Genomic DNA, 22,062 nt, shown 5'->3' on the forward strand with positions numbered 1-22,062 from the left:
ATGCGAAACCCTGTATGGGTCTATACCACGTATAGATGTCGTCGGCTACGGAAGAAAAGAGGTTCTATACCACATATAGAGGTCGGCACTGAGGGGTTAATAAACATAAATGCCTTTTCCCTGATTGTGTCTCAGAAAAATTGGCGGAAATAATTCAATTTTTTTAAATTTGCTTTACTTTGCACCGACATAGAGAGGTCTTATAGTGACAATGGGACAGGAAGGGAGCAGGTGGAGCAGAAGCATGGCATTTGCAGCCTGGTCACTTGAAAGATTTTTTTTTTTTTTTTTGTGACCCAAATTCCCCTTTAACCATTTTTTCATCCAATTATTCCTTTCCCCTGATAATAGTAAAAAATTAACAGGGGGGTCGTTAAAGGTCAGTAAATAAGGTATTTGATGTTAAGATATATGCAAGTTAATACAGTTATTCTAGTGGTTGTGAAGAAAATGTGTTTGGTGCATCATAGCACAACACAGAAGAGAAACCACAGGCCAAGCAAGAGAAACAAGGTCACTCACTCGTGATGAACCTTAAGGGTGTGAGGGATGGGCCGGTGGATGTTGAGGTGTTCCGACTGAGCCTTCTTCAGGAGATGGATCCAGATACACGTCATAGCCATCTGGTGAGTGCAGAGAGCCTTGTTGAAGTCAGGGACAGTGAGGGGCTCTTTCTCAGGATACAAGAGGTCATACAGCTTCAGCACTGGCAAGAAGTTGTTCAGCTGTAAACATCAGACATGCTCATTTCATAATTCCTCATCTGTTAAACAATGTCTACCTCTAACTGCAGTGTGTCTGTAAAGACATGTTGCGGTTTCTAATCTAAGAAAATAATTATTCCTTTAAATGGAACTTATAAACACTTACTTAAGTACTTATATATAAATACATACCTTAGTACATGCGTCAGTCAGTGAGAACTTCTTCAGAATTTACCATCTCAACAAGATATGCCGCTCATTTTAGTTTGTAAGCTGGCTTGAGTGAGTGTAAGAACTGCACTTTATAAGCCATAAAACATAGACGCTTCTTAAGGACTGTATGGGCAGTTTTCTTTTTGAAGTCTAAATGTCGAGCATGCCGGCCCCGTGGTGTAGGACTAGCGAGCCTGCCTCTCACCCGGAGGCCCCGAGTTCGATTCCCAGTCAGATCAGGGATTTTTACCTGGATCTGAGGGCTGGTTCGAGGTCCACTCAGCCTATGTGATTACAATTTAGGAGCTATCTGACGGTGAGAGGGCGGCCCCGGTCTAGGAAACCAAGAATAACGGCCGAGAGGATTCGTCATGCTAACCACACGACACCTCATAACCTGCAGGTCTTCGGGCTGAGCGGCGGCCGCTTCGTAGGCCATGGCCCTTCAGGGCTGTTGCACCATGAGGGGAGGGGGTTTAAATGTCAAGCACAGGCACACACAGATTATTTGGGATTCGTAGGTAACTCGTTTGTGTTGTTTCAAATGTCTTGTCACTAACTTTATGGCCTGCCAAAACGTGGTGGGTCCAACAATGTACCCTTTTCCTTCATCTGATGATCCAACAGTTAGTGTTCTGTTTATGAGGTGAATTTTCATTAAACATGCAGCAATGCTCACAACAAACAAGTGTCAAAGACCAAAACTTTTCCCGCCACAAAACGCAGTGAAACGTTAGTTCCACAGGCAGGCCATATCTCAAAGAGAGAGAGAGAGAGTGAGTGTGTGTGAATTTCCGTTCCCTCCCCCCTCCCTACACCCACTCCACTGCACTAAACAGGCATACCACACACTTGATGGTCTGGGTTGCTCTGCTGTGTAATGCCTAGTTTAGAAGTTGTACAGCTCTGAATCCACACCATAACTTTCTGGACACACTGTAGTCAGAGGTACACATTATTTAACACCAACAACACTAGCATATTTTAACATGGACCCTGGCAGTGAACTGGATCTTTTTCTGAATTTTAGTACAACATTACACAACAGCGAAACATAGTACATACCTGAATTTTGTATCATATGAAGGTGTCGGCCATCCAAAACGAAGATTTAATCAGTATTCTAATTATACTACTCTTACGAAAAAAATTTAAAATGTGCGAGAAAAAACTTTTACATTCAAGTTTTAACAATAAAAATATATCATTTAATGTGGCTACTTAAGACGCAAATAAACAGAATTACATAAAGCAGAATTATGTAAAGCAACAAAAAAATTAAGTGTGTCCTTGTTTACAAATAAGTGAAAAGAAATTAAATGCAAAATACGAAACACGCTGCAGATACACACTCTAAAAGAAACTATGGAGAGAAATAGGCTGAAATGGTTTGCCAACGTCAAACGAATAGGACAAGAAAGATTCTACAACTCTTTTTACGTCGCACTTACATAGATGGGTCTTATGGTGACGATGGGATAGGAAAAGCATAGGAGTGGAAAGGAAGTAGCCATAGCCTTAATTAGGGTAAAGCTCCAGGATTTGCCTGGAGTGAAAATGGGAAACCACGGAAAACCATCTTCCGGACTGCCGACAGTGGGGTTCCAACCCACTTTCTCCCGGATGCAAGCTCACAGCTGCATGCCCCTAACCGCACAGCCAACTCGCGTGTAGTTAATGTAAATTTCAGAAACGCTGTTCCTGTGTAAATTTGTAGCGAGGAGGTTATCATTCCTCTACGTGCACTTGAAAGATGTTTTCATTATACATATACAGTTAGGTTAGGCGACGCTGTTTGAAGAAGAAAACTGGAACGTTTGCCACAGAGGTCTCTGGCGTGATACTATAAAAAAATTTCATAATGAAATTAAACATACACTTTCACGTAGTATCGGATTCCGAAAAATAACGATCTAGCAAGCCATAGTGTGGACATCATCCGCGAAAACACAAGTTTTGAACAAATCGATGGCCGTTTCATATTGATTTTAACGTGTATAGGATTTTTCCCAATGTTTGCAAAAAATCAGATATAACGATAATCCGTTATAGCAAGTAAATTTTTCGCCATTGTGAATTCTCGCTATAATGGACTTCTACTGTATTTCACAGTAGAATACACTGAAAACATTGAAGAAACATGTTTTGGATTTAGAAATGGTTTTGGGACTTGTGAAGCATCTTTCGGGTTAACAGTCCTACCCTATGCCAAAAATATAAGGATATTTATGCCTGCTTCATAGACTATGAAAAGGTATTTGACAGAGTCAGACATTAGGGAACTCATGAATCTATAACATAGCACTGCGATAGATGACAAAAATGTCAAGAGTCATCGAGTGACAAATCACCTGGATATTCATCAAGGTGTCAGCCAAGGATGTTTGGTGTCCGTATACTCCAATGCTATTTTCAAGAAAACACTAGCAGATTCAGAAATGTCCCTATACTTCAATGCTATTTTCAAGAAATCGTGCGCTCATAATAACGGATGCGCAGTGATAGGGTTCTCGCTGTAAACGAAGGACGATACACAGTTTAATATAGAAATTTTGAAGGGACAGAAAAAATTCGTCGTTATAACGGAGTTCTCGTTATATGCCATACTCGCTATAGCGGACTTCTACTGTACCTGTCACGTAAGTAGGCCTCCTTGCTCATTTTCATGGAAAATATATTTCATAGCAGCGATATTTGCATAAAGACCATGTGGACCTCGCGGAGTGATACGAAATATTTGTTTATGCCTACGTTACTCTTTCGAAGGAAGGAATTTTAGTTCATTTCATTTTTTTTTCAAAATGAGCCTTCCTAAAATGAGGGTAAGGGCATTAATCGACGGCGGGGATTATTTGGGTAAATACGGTATTAAAAGGTGTGAAAAACACGAGAGAACAAATATGAAAACCATTTCTGCTGAAAATAACAAGTGCACTGAAAGTTGTGAAAAACACCAAACTACAAATATGAAAACGTGCATGGGGCCAATAAAAATATCGAAGTATTATTGCTGATCAACTCCGCCACTGGGAGATACCACGGAAATCCCAGCGCCAGTCCCAAGCCTGGATAAAGGGGGAGGGTCAATGGCTGGTAGATGAGTCTCAGTGTGGGTACACAAGCCGAGTGGGTGCCCATGGGAAATACTGAGAAACGCTCAAGTTGGTGGTTTTGTTGCCTACGGTACCAGCAAATCCTACTCCTTCGGGAGATGGATGAGGGCGAGTATCCGGCGCCTTAAAACGGGATACCCTCGGCTATGGTATGGTAACACAGACAGAAGGGTCCCTGGTCCTCCAGGTTGGGGGTTGAGCATGGGGATAACAACTCCATCTCGTGAAAACTTTACTTGTTTCGGAACTCGAAAGGAATAGCCGGACTGATCAACGACGACATGTAGAAGGTACTCGCAAACGGAAACATGACATTACAATTGCAACCTGGAATGTAAGGACATTAAAGAAACCAGGTGTCTTACAATCCCTGAAGGAAGAAATGGATAGGTACAAAATAAACATTGCAGCCATACAAGAGGTGAGATGGAAAGGGAGTGGTACCTTTCAGAGTGGAAGATACACACTGATCTATAGTGGAAGTAATATTGGTACGGGTGGGGCCACAGGCTTTTTGACTGATAACAGATTTAGACCTATGGTGGTGGATTTTAAACCAATAGATGAGAGAATGAGCAGCTTGAGGATGAAAGGCAGGTTCTTCAATACAACACTTGTATGTGTATATGCTCCGACTGAGGAAGCGGACGAAGAAAATAAGGAGGAATTCTATAGCCAACTGGAGCAGGTAATAGATGGTAACATGACATTAAGATTGTTTTACGAGATCTTAATGCTAAAGTAGAACTGAAGAAGCCTTTAGAGGGACAATTGGGAAAGAGAGTCTTCATGAGCATTCCAATGATAATGGATTGAGGTTGATAGATTTTGCCATAAGTAATGAAATGGTGGCTAGGAGTACCTGGCTACAACGGAAAGATGTGAGGAAGGCTACTTGGCGTTCACCAGATGGTATTACACAGAATCAGATAGATCATGCGATGATTGACTGAAGACATGCTTCAGATATAATGCAGGTGGAAAGCTGCTGAGGAGCAGAATGTGAATCAGACCATTCTATGGTACGGATAAAGTGTAGGCAGAGAATAGCTAATTATAGAAGAACACAGGTAGACAAAATCCAGAAGAGGTATGACAGTAGAAAACTTACAACGGATGAAATAGTGAAAGAGAGATATAAGTCAAAGGTAACTGAACAATTTCAAAGTAAGGAAACAGAGTGGAAAAAAAAAAAAAGAAAAAAAAAAAAAAGAAGGGAAATGGAAGATTATAAAAGAGGTATTGCATAATACAGCAGAACAAATATTAGGTAAAGAGAAGAAGACACGGAGACCAGGTTGGTTTGACAAGGAGTGTAGAGATAAAGTAATGGAGAGAAACGAAGTGCAAAAGAGAATGCTCAACAGGAACACTAGAGCTAATACAGAGGAATACAGACAGAAGAGTAGAAGCAAGTAAGATATGTAGACGAAAGAAGAGAAAATATGAAAGAAGATGGATAATGGAACTTGAGGAGCAAGAGAAAAACAGGGATATAAGGAATTTCTATGCACAAGTGAAGGCGGAGCGGAAAGGCTTTCAGCCCAGGGCAGTGTTTTGTAAGGATAAACATGGAAATCTGATTGGAGGAACAAAAGAAATATTGGATAGATGGGCTGAATATTTTATGGAATTACTTAATCCCAATGAAGAACATGAAAACCAAGACTGGTGGTGGGGAGAAGATGAAAGGGAGGAACCTTCAGAGTCGAGGAAAGAAACAATCGTAGCATCACCAACTAGGGAGGAAGTGTATAAGGCCATAAAAGCCTTAAAGAACAATAAAGCTCCCGGGATTGATAATATTACTGCCGAAATGCTTAAGAATGGAGGAGACCAAATCACAAATCACTTACATCAGCTAATCTGTGAGATTTGGGAACAAGAGGAGATGCTCAATGGAATCTTGCAATAATCTCCCCCATACACAAAAAGAATGACAAAACGTGTTGTAACAACTATAGAGGGATAGCACTATTGAGTATGGTCTATAAAGTGTTCACTAAGATACTGGCTGGGAGAGTAGCACCACTTACAGAATAAATAATAGGGGATTATCAATGTGGTTTTAGACCAAATACATCCACTACGGACCAAATATTTGTGGTACGTCAGTTAATGGAGAAATGTTATGAATACAACGTAGATATCCGCCAATTATTTGTGGATTTTAAACAGGCATATGATTGTATAATAAGGAGAACGCTGTATGAAGTGATGAAAGACTTTGGAATCTCAGTGAAGATTATCAGACTTATCAAAATGACTTTGAAGGATACAAGAGGTGTGGTTAAAGTTGGAGGAAATATAACTAAAGAGTTTGCAGTAGTACAGGGTCTAAGGCAAGGGGATGAAATGTCAACACTATTGTTCAACATAGCCCTGGAAAATGTCATGAGGAAAGCAGTAATTAGTAACCCAGGAGAAACCCTGCTCAACCGTTTGAGCCAGAATCTAGCCTATGCAGATGACATAAATCTGATGGCACGAAGATTTCAAGAATTAGAGGAAAGCCTGGGGAGGTTGGAAAGAGCAGCTATAGAAATAGGTCTTCAGGCGAATCAGGAGAAGACAAAGTATATGTTTGTATCTCGGTCTATGGAAATGGCACGAGAACGCACAATACAACTGAATGGGAAAAACTATGAAAAATGTAGGAGTTTCAGGTATCTCGGATCACTGGTTACTTCAGACAATGATATAAGAGAGGAGATAAAAGCAAGAATAGAAGCAGGCAACCGAAGCTATTTTTCATTAGTCAAGGTTTTTAGAACAAGAACACTTAGTGGGAATTTGAAGATTAAAGTGTATAGAACCGTAGTTAAACCAGTGGTGACTTATGGATCAGAGACATGGACTCTTACTGGCACAGATGAAGTACTCCTCCAGAGATAGGAACGATATTAAGGAAAATATATGGACCCGTATATGAAAATGGGGTATGGAGGATAAGGAGGAATGAGGAAATAAAGATTTTATATATGGAAAACCAGATATTATGATGGATATCAAGGGTAGTAGACTGGCATGGCTAGGACATGTGGAACGGATGCCTGAAGAGAGAGCAGTTAAGAAAGAATATCAAGGAAAACCAGGCGGGAGACGACTGAAAGGAAGACCAAGAAAGAGATGGCTGGATGATGTGGAGGAAGACCTCAGGAAGATGGGTGTAAGAAGATGGAGAAGCAAGGCGACCGACCAAGAGTAGTGGGCTACAATAGTTCGAGAGACCAAGGCCCTCCACGGGCTGTAGCGTCCAGGAGTGAGTGAGTGAGTGAGTGAGTGAGTGAGTGAGTGAGTGAGTGAGTGAGTGAGTGAGTGAGTGAGTGAGTGAGTGAGTGAGTGAGTGAGTGAGTGAGTGAGTGAGTGAGTGAGTGAGTGAGTGAGTGAGTGAGTGAGTGAGTGAGTGAGTGAGTGAGTGAGTGAGTGAGTGAGTGAGTGAGTGAGTGAGTGAGTGAGTGAGTGAGTGAGTGAGTGAGTGAGTGAGTGAGTGAGTGAGTGAGTGAGTGAGTGAGTGAGTGAGTGAGTGAGTGAGTGAGTGAGTGAGTGAGTGAGTGAGTGAGTGAGTGAGTGAGTGAGTGAGTGAGTGAGTGAGTGAGTGAGTGAGTGAGTGAGTGAGTGAGTGAGTGAGTGAGTGAGTGAGTGAGTGAGTGAGTGAGTGAGTGAGTGAGTGAGTGAGTGAGTGAGTGAGTGAGTGAGTGAGTGAGTGAGTGAGTGAGTGAGTGAGTGAGTGAGTGAGTGAGTGAGTGAGTGAGTGAGTGAGTGAGTGAGTGAGTGAGTGAGTGAGTGAGTGAGTGAGTGAGTGAGTGAGTGAGTGAGTGAGTGAGTGAGTGAGTGAGTGAGTGAGTGAGTGAGTGAGTGAGTGAGTGAGTGAGTGAGTGAGTGAGTGAGTGAGTGAGTGAGTGAGAGTGAGTGAGAGTGAGTGAGTGAGTGAGTGAGAGTGAGTGAGTGAGTGAGTGAGTGAGTGAGTGAGTGAGTATTATTGCCGATCACATTTTTTCTAAAACAAATGTTAGTAGAAGCCTCTTATTTCGGAGCAGGGGTTATTAAATATTATTCTCTGGTCACACTCTTTGACAGTGAATTGGAGGTTACACTCGACCATGTCCGACTGGCAGGAATTATTTGGCCGCCATTTTGAATCGAACAAAACTTCGACAAACTTAAGTGATTGAGTCGAAACTCGAAGGTGTGAGTTCAACATTCGTGACCTCTGCGTGCTTCAAGATGCGGACGCCCAGTCCACTTTCTGACAGATTTTAATTTTCTCTTCGTTAGTAATGAATTTCACGACTTTGAAGGGCTGATGTCATACATCTTCGCTATTTCTCCTTTCTTCACTTCGAAAGGAATTTCGCTATTAAGAACATTTCGTTACACTGGGGTTCGTTATAAAAGTATTTTATATTTTTCCTTTAAAGAAAACTGCTTTCACTTCTTTTGATCCATATTGGCGAAAGAGTTAACTGGCACACTAATACACACGTTGCTTCACAAACGAAAGATAAACAATTAACACGTCATCAGACGTGAATAAACGAAATGTAGTACTGAGTGTAGAAACCGTAAAGTTCATTGGTTGATTGTAAATGTGGTGTTCCTACCCAGCCAATAGCATTACTTCTTACATTTTGGTTACTTTGAAATCGATTTCCAGCTCGACCAATCGCGTACATCCATGTATGGAAAATGGCTACCTGAACCATATCCTGTAAGCGTGAATACTCAAATACACTTAATCCAATCTGCGCACCCCAATATTTGAGGATAATTTTATTAATAGAAAATTGGCTTTAATTTGCATTTTATGTATAAGAAATGAATCCTACATAATGACGTTCAGTACTTGTACACGAAAACTGAATAAGATAATCTTCATGTGCTGTTGGGTAAGCAACCCGCTCGTCACAACTGTAACGTGTTTCGATTACCTTCCCCTGACTTGTAATCGGGTAGTTTCAACTGTGTGCTGTATAGTGTGCTGCATGGTATTCGCTGTATAGAGACATGTTGTGTGAAATACATGGCGATTAAAACAGGATGAATTACAATTATATTTTGAAGGAAAAAGATGTTAAAGGGCTACATTTTAATTCGTTATAATGAAAGTTCGAAATCTGTTACAATGAAATATTTTAACACACATTAAATAGAGAAAAGGGAGGGGCCTAAAAATAATTTCACTATTCTGAACATTTCGTTAACCCATTAATGTCCACTGGGTCAAAAACGAAGTGACTTTATATTAGTAACTGTCTATCAATTGTTGACATTTGTTACCCGCTCTGCTGCACACTCTATAATGCACTTCACACACTGTCACTCTTGATACACTGTAGGCAATTTTCATTCTTGAGCTAGATGTGCAAGTGGGTTGGTGAGTCGAAAAGTCTTCTCCAGCCAGCATGTCGAGCTTCAGAAAAACGTAAGTAAAGCTGAACTTGTTTAAGTCTTATATAATTGAATAATATATTTTCCATTTGTATACTACTGAGATTATTTAGCAGATATAAAATCTATTGCACATCTTATGGTTTAATGGCTATAACTGGCCGAATTATGGATGGGTCGAAAACGACCCAGTGGGCAGGATGTAAGAGTAACATTTTTGTTGAAGTTGGGGAGTTATGAATATCATGCACTCTTATCATGCCATATCATTATTACACAATTGCAGCATTTATGTAAGATTAGAACAAATATTTTAGAAATATGAATTCTATGATCACTGCCGTATTTAGGAATTCATATAAAAAAATATCACAGTCATTCTGAATATCTCATCTGTTACATGCCGTATTTACTGACCTAATGCCAGTCCATTTCTTTTCCTGTTTATAGTGGCCTATCGACTCATGAAGTAATAGCACTGCTAGAAGAGGAATATATTCCAGGTGATATCGATATCTACATCTCGCCTCCAGATGATCAGGGAGTCGACACAGATGGTGACTCCGGAGAAGATGAATGCAACGACCCAGATAGTTTGAGTCGTGGGCTGTTCACAGGTACACGAGGATCCAAAGAGGGACCAATGCACCAGCATCCAAAAAAGGCAGGAACAAATAGGATATGGAAATTAGGGGATTCCATAACTGCTCCCCACAAAAACTTTCTACCATGCTGTGTACCACCGCTTACTGTGAGTGAAAGAAGTCATCCAGTTGATTTTTTAAAACTATACTTACATGACAAACTTATCCTTGATATAGTGAAGCCACGGTTATGTATGCAGTTTCTAAGAATAATCCAACCTTTGCAGTGTCTCTTGCAGATATGCATACATTCATTGGTATATTGTTATTAAGTGGTTACGCAGTACTGCCCAGACGACGAATGTATTGGGAGACACAAAATGATGTACATAATGATTTAGTGTCAAATGCAATGAGACGTAACAGTTTTGAAGAAATTTTCCGATATCTTCATGTAGCAGACAACAGTAATCTTCCTGCAGAAGACACGATGGGTAAAGTCCGATCTATGCTAAATTCTTAGAATGAGTCCTTTTTAAAAAACTTTCCCATCCAGAAAGATCTCTCAGCTGATGAATGCATGATACCTTATTTTGGAAGGCACGGCTGCAAGCAGTTTATATGAGGCAAGCCAGTGCACTTCGGATTCAAAGCAAATCCTAATGGATATGGTGTTTACATGAATATTTATCGGGGTCAAAAGACTGGCGACGAGACAACACATGCCACTAACTTATGTGAGTCTGTTGTTCTTGGATTTTGTGATGTTCTACAAGCCAATTACCCTAAAGCAACATTCTCCTTATATTTTGATAACTTCTTCACTTCCGTTAGGCTCCTTACCGAGCTTGGCAAAAAGGGATTGCATGGAACCGGGACCGTTAGAGAAAACAGAACTGAGAAATGTCCTTTGACAGACGCTAAGACATTAGGAAAAGAAGCAAGAGACATATGATTCTCACGTGGATGAAGACAATGCCATAATTGCAGTGAAGTGGAAAGACAATAACGTTGTGACTATGCTCTCTAATGAACATGGGGTACTACCACTTCAGCGAGCAGAGATATTCCTACATTGAAAGAAAGGGGATCGAAGTGAGTCAACCCTTTTTGTTTTCTAAATATAACAAGGGAATGGGCGGTGTTGACCAGCTGGGTAACAACGTTTCAAATTACAGGATCTCCATGAAAGAAAAAAAACGGTACATTCCAATTATTTTGTGATTGCTGGATGTGTCGATGAACAACGCCTAGCTTCTGAGTAGAAGGGTAGGGTTGTCCCTGGATGCTCTAGGATTTCGAAGAGCTGTAGTCCGAGCCTTGTTAACAATGTATGGTAAACCATGCCTGAGTCCCAGACCTCATCAACATTTGCAGTGTAGAAGGAGAGTTGAAGATCCTATCCGGACCAATGCAGCTCAACATATTATTCTCACTGATCAGCCGCGTAGAAGATGTGCCCAGTGCTCCAACAAAGCAGTGAAAGCCTGTAAGAAGTGCTCTGTTCCACTGCATAACAAGTGTTTTGCAGCTTTCCATCATATGTAATTCCTGTGTATTGTGAAACCTCAAAAAGTTTAAACAGTGAATCTGAAACAATATTTAAAACTAATTCAGAACAAGTGAAGTCTGAGTAACATGTGATATTTGTAACTTTATTAGATAAGAATATACTTATTTTGTTCAAGATTATTCCTGCATTTAAAATAAATAATCATAAAATCTTGATCACAACAACATAAGAGGTCCTGCCCACTGGGTCGTTTTCGACCCATGCTATTTTCACCATACAGAATACGCAATAACGTGAAATTTGTACTAATTGTTATGTTTGAGTCTCATATACAAAATATAAGCATAAATGATCAAAATTAGCAAACAAAGTTACGGGCATAAATGGGTTAAACAGACGTTCGTTATAATGGCATTTTACTGTAACAAGAACCCCGTTATGACAGTTCTTGTCCATCCCTTCAAAATTCCTATATTAAACTGTGTATTATCTTTTGGTTACAACAAGAACCCTATCACAGATGTGTCAGTTATTAAGAGCGATTAAGCATGTGCGATTTTTTTCCATTGCCGACATTTATGGCACCCAGCAATTATATTGCATGCGATCGATCATCTTCGGTATCGTTTCCTTGCTATGTCCACTAGCGAACTGTCTCATCGACATTCAAAGACAATGTCACAGTTGATTAGTAATACTCGTCGACTTCTGTTCTGTAAAGAAAAATGGAAATGAAAGAGGATAACGTGTTTTTGTAATAAATGTGTAAATAACATGTTTGATAGCAGTTGTTAACTCTTAAAAAATAAAAGCAGAAGTAAATGATCGCTTAATTTTAATGCTAAATACTGCAATTAAGAAGAATGGGATACAGCTCAAGATATGGCAGAGCACATCACTGATTTCAGAGGTTAGTTTATTTTTTCTTGTGTCTGGTTAAATCTCGAAGAGGCTTATGGCCATGTAAATTTATAGCGAGAATGTTATCATTTCTCTTCTGGAACTTAGAATATGTTTTCATGATACGTATAGTACTGAATCGTTCCCATCCATCAATATCACAATGCCAGACTCAGTCGGTAGAGCTTCGTGGTTTCGTTCGGTCTATGGGCGAAAATTAAATCTAACTTCTATAAAAATAATCACCAATGGTTATATGAATGGGAAACAGTTGCATTTGTTGTGAATAAGAGACAGATAAAGGGGTAAAAGTGGATTTATTCAATAGAGCACATAATTAATATTCATACTAACGAAATTCCACAAAATACAATAAAACATGACGCAAACTGTCATAATAACAGCATAATGTGCCGTGCACATTAGAAATAACTACAAATTACATTACTGAAATAGGTCGGTCCAAATACCGAGCAAATAAATTATACAAACAAAATATTAAATCTTGGCCTGTTCTACATCGTTAATTATAGGCAACGCCACCAAGTGAATATGCCGATTTCCCCGAGGGGAATTTCGATTACGACCGCCCATAAGCTATGCTTCGACAAGAGAAAGTCACACCAGTTTCATTCCATAATACACCTATTTACATATGCAAAATTATTAATCATGCTAAGGGAAAATCCAGGGATCCTAACTTATATATAACACAGATTCTACTGACAGATCCGATCTGTCGCAAACAACCAGCCTGAAGCTGCATACCACCAGAGAAAATTAGCTCCGGGCTAAATTTAAGAAACAAAGATTAATTCGTCAAGACACAACACACTGACAACAAACACGACAAGGCACTCCGATACAAGGTACATAAATAAACAAACACAACTCCTGTAAAATAACAGCACAAACACAATATAAAGAAAATATATACATGCAGTCAGAGCATTTCCTCATCTCCAGGTCACAAGTGGCCCGCCGGGCTGTCAGGTCATCCCCTTGGACAAGTGGAAACTTTCCCTTTTCATAGGACCGGAACACAGCTGGAACGCGATTCATACTACCTCGCAAAGGACTCCAGGCAGACGGGGTGCAGCTTACACTTGGCGGGGTGCAAATAATTGCTTCCTTCACGGCTATCCCAGCCAGACTTGCTCACACAACAAAAGAAGGTTTCTCTCTTAAATACTGCCGCCTCATTACGTAAACTAATTATTTCTCCCGTTTATAAAATCTTCTATGACAACAGAAACATCTCTTCTTCACCTTTCAATACATATACCGCAAAAATCGCTCTCAAGGAAGACGTCACACATGGCCTTCCGTCTTAGCAGCTCGGGAGTTCGATTCTCGACTCTGTCTCTTTACTCTACGGGCATATCCAAGCCCATCCTTGTATAAAGCAGCTGTCCCTACTAACATCCCTTCATTGCCATGTTCACAGGCATTCAAATCCTTATCTGACTTCCGCATCATATATCAGGCGATCTCAGCCTCTCTCAACCCTCGCATTATTTTCCACCCCGATCTCCTGTCGTCTCTGCTCATTAAAAGAATCTCACTACCCAACGACGACGTCGTGGCGTTCCTGTGGCAGCGAATATGTACCTGAAATCGCGCACAAATAAAATCGAAGAGGCCTACACTGGTCTTTATTGATAACTATCCCCCAATAAGAAGGCGGCCTGGCCTCGATGATGAAACTACCTTCCTGCCTTACACTTAACACATGCGCCTTGGAATGCTCTGAAAGATAAAATAAATTCATGCACACACTCTCCTAACTTTACCTATTTACAACCCTTGTTCCCATAACTAAACTAACCATGAATCAAAACACAAATGACGGCATTAGCATGCATTCTGCCCTGGATCTCCCACTGTTTAATAGACAAATAAAGACTCAGCTCTAGCAAGCTGATATATAAAGTTCATATTACACTCAAACTGGATGAAACTGAGCTGACCTCAAATGTTATCCACATGCTTAAAAATCTGACATATCCACTTAACTTTGTTGTCTTCAGCCCTCACACCATCTGCACAACTGCTGCGTCAGGAGATTACTCAGCCATCATACAACCTTTGATGGCGTCACAACACATATGAATAACACTTGTGGCTTCCATGATTGTCCTTGCAGATATCACTCCTACAATGAATGGAAAATAGGTTAACACTGCACTTGCTCAATTGCATACGCGCACACTATTTAAGCAGATATTGCTTAGCACACTTAAATGGATATAAATAATTCTTTGATCAGAATCGAAGTATCATGGAATACGCCCCGGATCAGTCCGTATGCAAGAGCAATTATGATAAGATCGCACACGTTTTCTCCGCGTTCGCGAAACCGACCCGAAATGTTGGCGTGTATCACAGCTAGTCAGTTCACGCGATCTTGCCAGTATGCACAGCTATCGTCCCTTTGGTCTATCGCGCTAACACATCCGTGGTACCTACCGCACTCGGCGTAAGAGCGAAGCGTCACACGTGTAGCGGTAAATGCACATATACGGACTTGTCACTCCGGTATTTATTAAATGTAAATCACACCAGGGCGATACATTTTAATGTAGTCTGGGTATGCTTCTATGTGCATAACAATCATATTGCAGTCATAAAGAAATAACGTCACTGTAGCACTTTGATATCGGACAAAGAAAAATGGCGATCTCGACTGGCGTGGAGACTACCTTCTGTACCACAGACAACTCACGAAACACCAAGCTTCCCCAAGCCACTCTTGGTTTTATCACCCACCCGTGTCGTTCAAAAGAGGGGGTGGCTCTGCTGCCTATGGCTCGAGGTTTCAACCGCTTTCTCAAGACAAAGCCCACAACCGTTAGAGCCTAGCCACACAAATATATAGGTTGAAATTAGGCGATAAATGAACAGATAAAGAGGTGTAACTTCAATTACTCCTCACAAGACGTATCCAAACCGTGGAGCACGGGCTATTTATCAGATTTCTCCCATATTTCTAGCAGTTCGGCACTGTGATGATCGAAGTTAGCAATCCCGCGCAATTCTCTTGGAACAAACCCATGTGCATAGGACTCGCGTTCACAGCTCGCGATTGGCTCCCTTCAAACTCACCACGCGTTAGGTGACGCCGCGACACACCCGCAGCCTCGTTCAAACTTTCAAACCACAGGCTGATTCAAACCTGGCTACCGGCCGCCCTTCCAGGGTGCGGCCTAGAACAAAACCGTTCGCTTACCACCTTGCAAACAAGGTCTTTCAAATATAACGCGTCCACAGTGTTGCGAAATATGAAAATAAAAGTCCCTGGGGCGATATGATATGTTTCAGTACGGTTAAGTTACGTTACACTGTCTGAATAAGCAAACAGACACATTTGCCACAAAATGCAATCGGTACCATACCGTTTTCTCGTTATGTACACCTGCAAGCTCTTTCCTCGGCATTCGAAGGTGAGGTCGGAGTCTATTAGTAATGCCCGTCGACTGCTGTTCTCTAAAAGAAAATTCAAAATGAAAGAGGATAACACGTTTTCGTAATAAATGTGTAAATGACATGGCTGATAGCAGTTGTTAACTCGTTAGAAATAAAGGTTGAAATATACGATCCCTTAATTTTTATTATTAAATACTGATATTAAGTAAGAATGTGATACACCTAAGATATGACAGAGTACATCACAGATTCAGAGGATAGTTTATATTTCCCCACGTCTAGTTACTGTAAATTTCAGAAAAGCTATTCCCGTGTAAATTTGTAGCGAGGAGGTTACCATTTCTCTACGTGCGCTTGAAAGACGTTTCCACTGTACATATAGGGTTAGGTTAGGTGACGCTGTTTGAAGGAAAAAAACTGGAACGTTTGCCACAGAGGTCTCTGGAGTGATACTATAAATTTTTTTCAGAATGAAATTAAACATACACTTTCACGTAGTATTGGATTCCGAAAAATAACGATCTAGCAAGCCATACTGTAGCAAGTTTTGAACAAACCAATGGCCGTTTCATATCGATTTTAATGTGTATTGGATTTTTCCTAACATTTGCACAAAATCAGATATGACGATAATCTGTTATAGCGAGTAAATTTTTCGCCATTGTGAATTCTCGCTATAATGGCTTCTACTGTATTTCATGGTAGAACAGGAAAGAAATGTGAAGAAAACATTGAAGAAACACGGTTTGGATTTAGAAATGGTTTTGGGACTTGTGAAGCACCTTTTGGGTTAACAGTCCTACCCTATGGCAAAAATATAAAGATATTTATGCCTGCTTCATAGACTATGAAAAAGTATTTGACGGAGTCAGACATTAGGGAACTCATGAATCTGTAACATGGCACTGCGATAGATGACAAAGATGTCAAGAGTCATCGAGTGACAAATCACCTGGATATTCATCAAGGTGTCAGCCAAGGATGTTTGGTGTCCCTATACTCCAATGCTATTTTCAAGAAAACACTAGTAGATTCAGAAATGTCCCTATACTTCAACGCAATTTTCAAGAAAACTAGTATTTTAGGAAGTGTTTCAGTGGAGAAATAATAAGTACACTACAATATGCAGATGATATGGTAATCCTTACAGCTAATTCCAGACAAGCTGAATGATGCTGGTGAAGATGCTGACAAAACAAAACTAACGATTTTCAGAAAAATGAAGAACAACACTGCTACTTTAAAACTTCAACAGCATTTAACCAACAAGTAAGTAAGTTTAAGTACCTTGGTTGCAGGATTACCGATGCCCTAGATCCCAATTTAGAAATACAGATGAACATAGAAACAGCTCGAACTACATTTAACAGAATGAAATCTTTGTTATGTAATGATGCTCCACAGCACTATGCTCCATGGTATCGAGACATAGACTCTGAAACAGAACACAGTTAGCCTCTGAAATGTGGCTACACAGAAAAATGTAAAAAGTCTCCTGGGCTGAACATGTTGAACGGGCACACAGTAAAAGACAACTACTGGTTACCATAGTCTACTTGGGCCATATACTTCAAGACAAGAAATACAAGGTTCTACAATTTGTTTTAAAGGGCAAAGGGGAAGAGGTAGAAGATGAACATCTTGTCTTAGCGATATTAAAGAATGGACTGGCATACAAAACACTGAACAACTGTACCATGTTGCAGAAGACCAAAAAGCATTAGATGTGGTGATGCCAACGTCTCGGAGACTGGGCATGACAAGAAAAAGAAAAAAGAATGTTGGCTTCGAAATAGTAGGCTCACTACTGTTCACTGGTCGTCTCAGACACTGTAAGATCTGTAGGGAGCCGGTAGGCAAGTGTCTCTTTTATGGTTAATCTCTTCAGCCTGGTTTAGGCTTCTTTTAAACCTCAGAGTTGGGTCTGATGGCAACAATATTGACTCTTTCAGTACAGTTATTATAGGACAACCCAAGGACCACCTCATACTCTTCACAATTTAAAAACTTTAGGTCTTAGTACTTGGGATGTGAACTGATAAAAGATTGGACAAGAAGACACGACAGAGTGAGAGGAACTTGAACCAGGCAAAGGAAGTGTAAAGAGGTGATGAATAACATAGGTTATACTGACACCTGCAGCACAGACCTGGACACTGACAAGAGCGTAAAATCCAGACCACCGAGATGAAATATTTTAAAAGTACAATAGGAAAGACAAGAAAGAATAGGGTAAGAAATGAGAATGATAGGAAGGAAACAGAAGCAAAAAAGCTTTCCAACATAATGGAGAGAAAACTGAGATGGTCTTGATACGTTAGAGGATGAAAGGATATGAAGCAAATGATGGAGATTAAGGAGATTGGGCTCAATCAATATTAAGAAGGAACCTGCATTTGAATACAGTTGAGGAGCAGAAAGAAAGGTGCCCTTAACGTCCTGACCTGGCTGGAGCTGAAACAGGAAATACTGATGATGAGGATGACGATGGTGGTGGTGATGATGTCTACAGCTAGTGCTGCCTTTATTTAATGTTGTATTGAGCTGATAAGCAGCTCACTGAGATGTTGCTGAACATTTTTAGGGCACTGGTCTAGTTAGAAGCTTTTGCCTGTTAGTTACCCAGGAGCTGGTCTCAGGAACATCAGTACATACTTCAGAACATGCAACTCACCTTGTTATGCAATGATGATGATAGGGGAACGATATCTAGAAAATTCGTTGAGTTTTGCAAGGCATTCCACCATTATTATTATTATTATTATTATTATTATTATTATTATTATTATTATTATTATTATTACACTTACAGGATTCCTTTGAATGCTCCCAGAAATAAACTGCAGAAGAACCCACATCAGATGGTCTCTCCCTCTTCTCAAGTCTCGTCCAGCAAGCTACAACATGAAATGTACATATATTGCATAAATCAAATAGAAAACAGACCCTTACTCTGGTAAACTCATAGTGGAATCAAGGAAATTTGCAGTCACATATTTTCTCTATTAATTTCAACACAAAGTATTTTTGTTAGTCATATGAGGATAGTAAAAATCACAGTCACGGGCTTGCTAATCGGGAGTAGGGGAACGATATCTAGAAAATTCGTTGAGTTTTGCATGGCATTCCACCAGCCAAAATCCTTGAGTATTGATATTGGACTTTCTGCCTTGAAATCATCAATTAGTATTTTAAGAAACCACCTTCGGTGATATGCTTTAACACTCAATAAACTTCTATGTATTTTTCTCTGTTACACAATATCAATTGGTATTAAGTATACTTTGTCTTTTAGGCAACCTCTAAATTGAGGATGTGTTACTATGTAATAAATATATATTTTAGGAGATTTTTCCAAGGTGAAATCATTGGAATTAAATGTTTCTAAATTTATTATGAAGACTAGCTGTAGTATCCGCTGTTGATACCCGTGTATCTGCACCCCTAACACTGTCCCTCTGTCACTGGCTTGTCGTGACATACTAGTTTCCTTGTTCTCTGTGGCCGTTACAGTTTCTATCGTTTCATTACTGCTGATCTGGTATAAAAGAGTATCAGGTTAATATTTTTAAAATACTGACAGGTGTATGTTGTCAGAACGATCTCCATAGCAACTCTCTTTACAGTTACCGGCTCTTGGACTTAAACTTCCCCTTTATTTTTCACTGTAATGGAAAAAGGTAGAGAACAGAATTTCGCCATGAGCTATTTTTGTGTAAATCCAATCGCAAGAGAGGTTTGCCAAGTTTTATGCTTCTGGTCTCTTCTGAAACATCCCCTCCTGGTGAAATTTTTTGGACATCTTATACTTAAGATCCTACTCGACTTTATCTTGAAATACCAAGTTTCATTAAAATCCACCCATCCATTTTCCCACAAGGCTATAACAGAGATGGAGAAATATTGAAAACTCAGCGAAGGTCATTAAAATAATGTCAGTATTCTTGTCAGCTTGCTTTGCTAGCAATATTAATAACAGTAAACTTAGTGCTGTCCCTCTGGAGCAAGGTCCACTTCTAGAATCTTGAGTCAATCCTGGACATCAGCTGGATGAATGTTGCAGATTCTCATGTCTTTGTTGATAGTGTCCTGTCATCGTTGCTTGGGTCTGCCACGTGCTCATGATAAATTAGCTTATAACCCTCACCAATATCACGGAATTTCTGGCCCTTCCACTTTGTCTCCTGTATGCAACCAATATCCACATGATGGCGTTTGAGAATCTCGACAAGATCTCGACTTCGGCCAGTCAGTCCCAATATTGAGTGTGGCGAAGTGCACTGACGCCTTCTTTCTTCCGACTAGCTCCTTTAGCCGACTGCATCAGACAGTCTGTAGCTCTTGCTCATTTCTCACGCTGGTTGGGTGGTACCAGCACATGTTATCGGCGGGGAGGGGTATGCCCTACAATTCATTAAAAGTGGCAGTGGCAAATACCGATCCATTTGGTTGTGACAGGATTTACTGACCGGCCTGTCGCCACAGCCTGACCTCAGGCAGTTTAGAGCTTATGCCAGCAGGAAGTGAGTCCACCCCTAACATGGAGAACAGATGCCTTTGGTAGTAGAGATGCTACCTCTAATAGGATTTTCAGTAGCATTTCCTCTACTGAGGGACCATTACCCACCTACAAGGGCTCATCCACCCTAAGACGTTGGCCCCTGTAAGGGAGTTGGGTTATTTTTTGCAGCCTAACTCTCGGCATTGAGCCGCTGCCTAGAGGGTCTACTCCATTTCCATACCAGGGTGAACCTGGCCAGATGTTGAAATTCATCTGATGTACTAGTGCTTCGCTATGGGAATCTCAGAAAGACTGCGGTTAACTTAGGCCATTACAAAAACGTCAGTAGGAATGAAAATCCACAGCCTGTTTCCAGTCACTTAACCGGGCCAGGAATGGAATGAATGAAGCCCCCGTACAGCGGCGAGGATAGGAATTGTTCCCGCTGCCGAAGCCTGTCGCACTCCTCTGGGGCAATGATTAATGAATGACAGATGATATTGGAGAGTGTTGCTGGAATGAAATATGACAGGGAAAACCGGAGTACCCGGAGAAAAACCTGTCCCGCCTCCACTTTGTCCAACACAAATCTCACATCGAGTGACCAGAATTTGAACCACGGAACCCAGTGGTGAGAGGCCGGCGGGCTGTCATCTGAACCACGGAGGCTTTTGTCAGTAGGAAAGTAGGGATTAAAAGCAATGTTATCATACAAAATACTCGCTCAAATAAAAACTGCACATTTTCTCACTTTTAACGAACAGTACTACAATGCCCATCTAACAGTTCAAAGTTCCAATGCTGGAATGACCAGGCCGCAGACAGCCGTGAACACTCCTCTGCCACTGTTCCGTTCGTTAAATATACACACTGCTCATTCCAATCAGTGCCTAAGAGTAGGGATTGAACAGCTCGAATGCAGTGATGAACCAGTGTGTTAACGTACAAGTAGTATCAGAAAATTTAAGAACCAGAGGAATGGCATGCTAAAGAAGAAAGTTATCTAACTCCCCAGCTACTTCCCGCCAATATTCAGGCAGGCTGTTGTACTCGGTACGACTGGGCGAGTTAGCCGTATGGTTAGGGGCGCGCAGCAGTGAGTTTGCATTTGGGAAGTAGTGGGTTCAAAAACCACTGTTGACAGCCCTGAAGATGGTTTGACGTGGTCTCCCATTTTCACACCAGGCAAATGCTGGGGCTGTACCGTAATTAACACCAGGGCCGCTTCCTTTTCACTTCTAGCCCTTTCTTATCCCATCGTCACCATAATACCTATCTGTGTCGGTGTGACGTAAAGCAAATTAAAAAACCTTGGTATACAGCAGTAATTCCATCTATCGGACACAACTGTCAACAGAAGGCACAAAGCACATCCAACAAACAATGGTCAATGTAATGTTATTGTTGTTCAATGTTATAAGCTTTGCGTATTGTAGGCCTTCATATTTAGTTTTCTCTAGACTCTGTGATATTAGGGCGTCATACGAAATTATTTATAGCGTAACCGTAGTTCCTTATTCCCCGACTTTACATGATGATATTCATTAAATTCTCTTCACCCATTTTCTCGTGACTCAGTGCTGATATGGATTTAGCAACGAAAATCCAAATTCATGAATATCTCTATTATCATAGCCCATACGGTAAAAATGTATAAGACATAAATGATAGGAAATTTAATAATGTATAACTTTAGTAATGTAGTATTTGTCGATAG

General features: G+C 40.6%; 1 protein-coding gene across 5 annotated transcripts in view; it reads right to left on the bottom strand.

Annotated features, from left to right (window-relative positions):
• MED23 (mediator complex subunit 23) overlaps window positions 1–22,062 on the bottom strand; it is a 507,528-nt gene that overhangs the window by 315,622 nt on the left and 169,844 nt on the right. For all 5 annotated transcript variants that reach the window (XR_010858539.2, XM_067136121.2, XM_067136122.2 and 2 more), the window contains exons 7-8: window positions 18,655–18,741; window positions 523–725 (exon numbers count right to left, since the gene is read on the bottom strand). Coding sequence is in view for 4 of the 5 variants with exons in the window: in XM_067136121.2 (XP_066992222.1) it covers window positions 523–725; window positions 18,655–18,741 (290 nt within the window). In the remaining variant the exon portion in view is untranslated. The remainder of the gene's footprint in view (window positions 1–522; window positions 726–18,654; window positions 18,742–22,062) is intronic.

Source organism: Anabrus simplex, chromosome 1 (genome assembly GCF_040414725.1).
Source record: "Anabrus simplex isolate iqAnaSimp1 chromosome 1, ASM4041472v1, whole genome shotgun sequence".
Taxonomy (NCBI): Eukaryota; Metazoa; Arthropoda; class Insecta; order Orthoptera; family Tettigoniidae; genus Anabrus; species Anabrus simplex.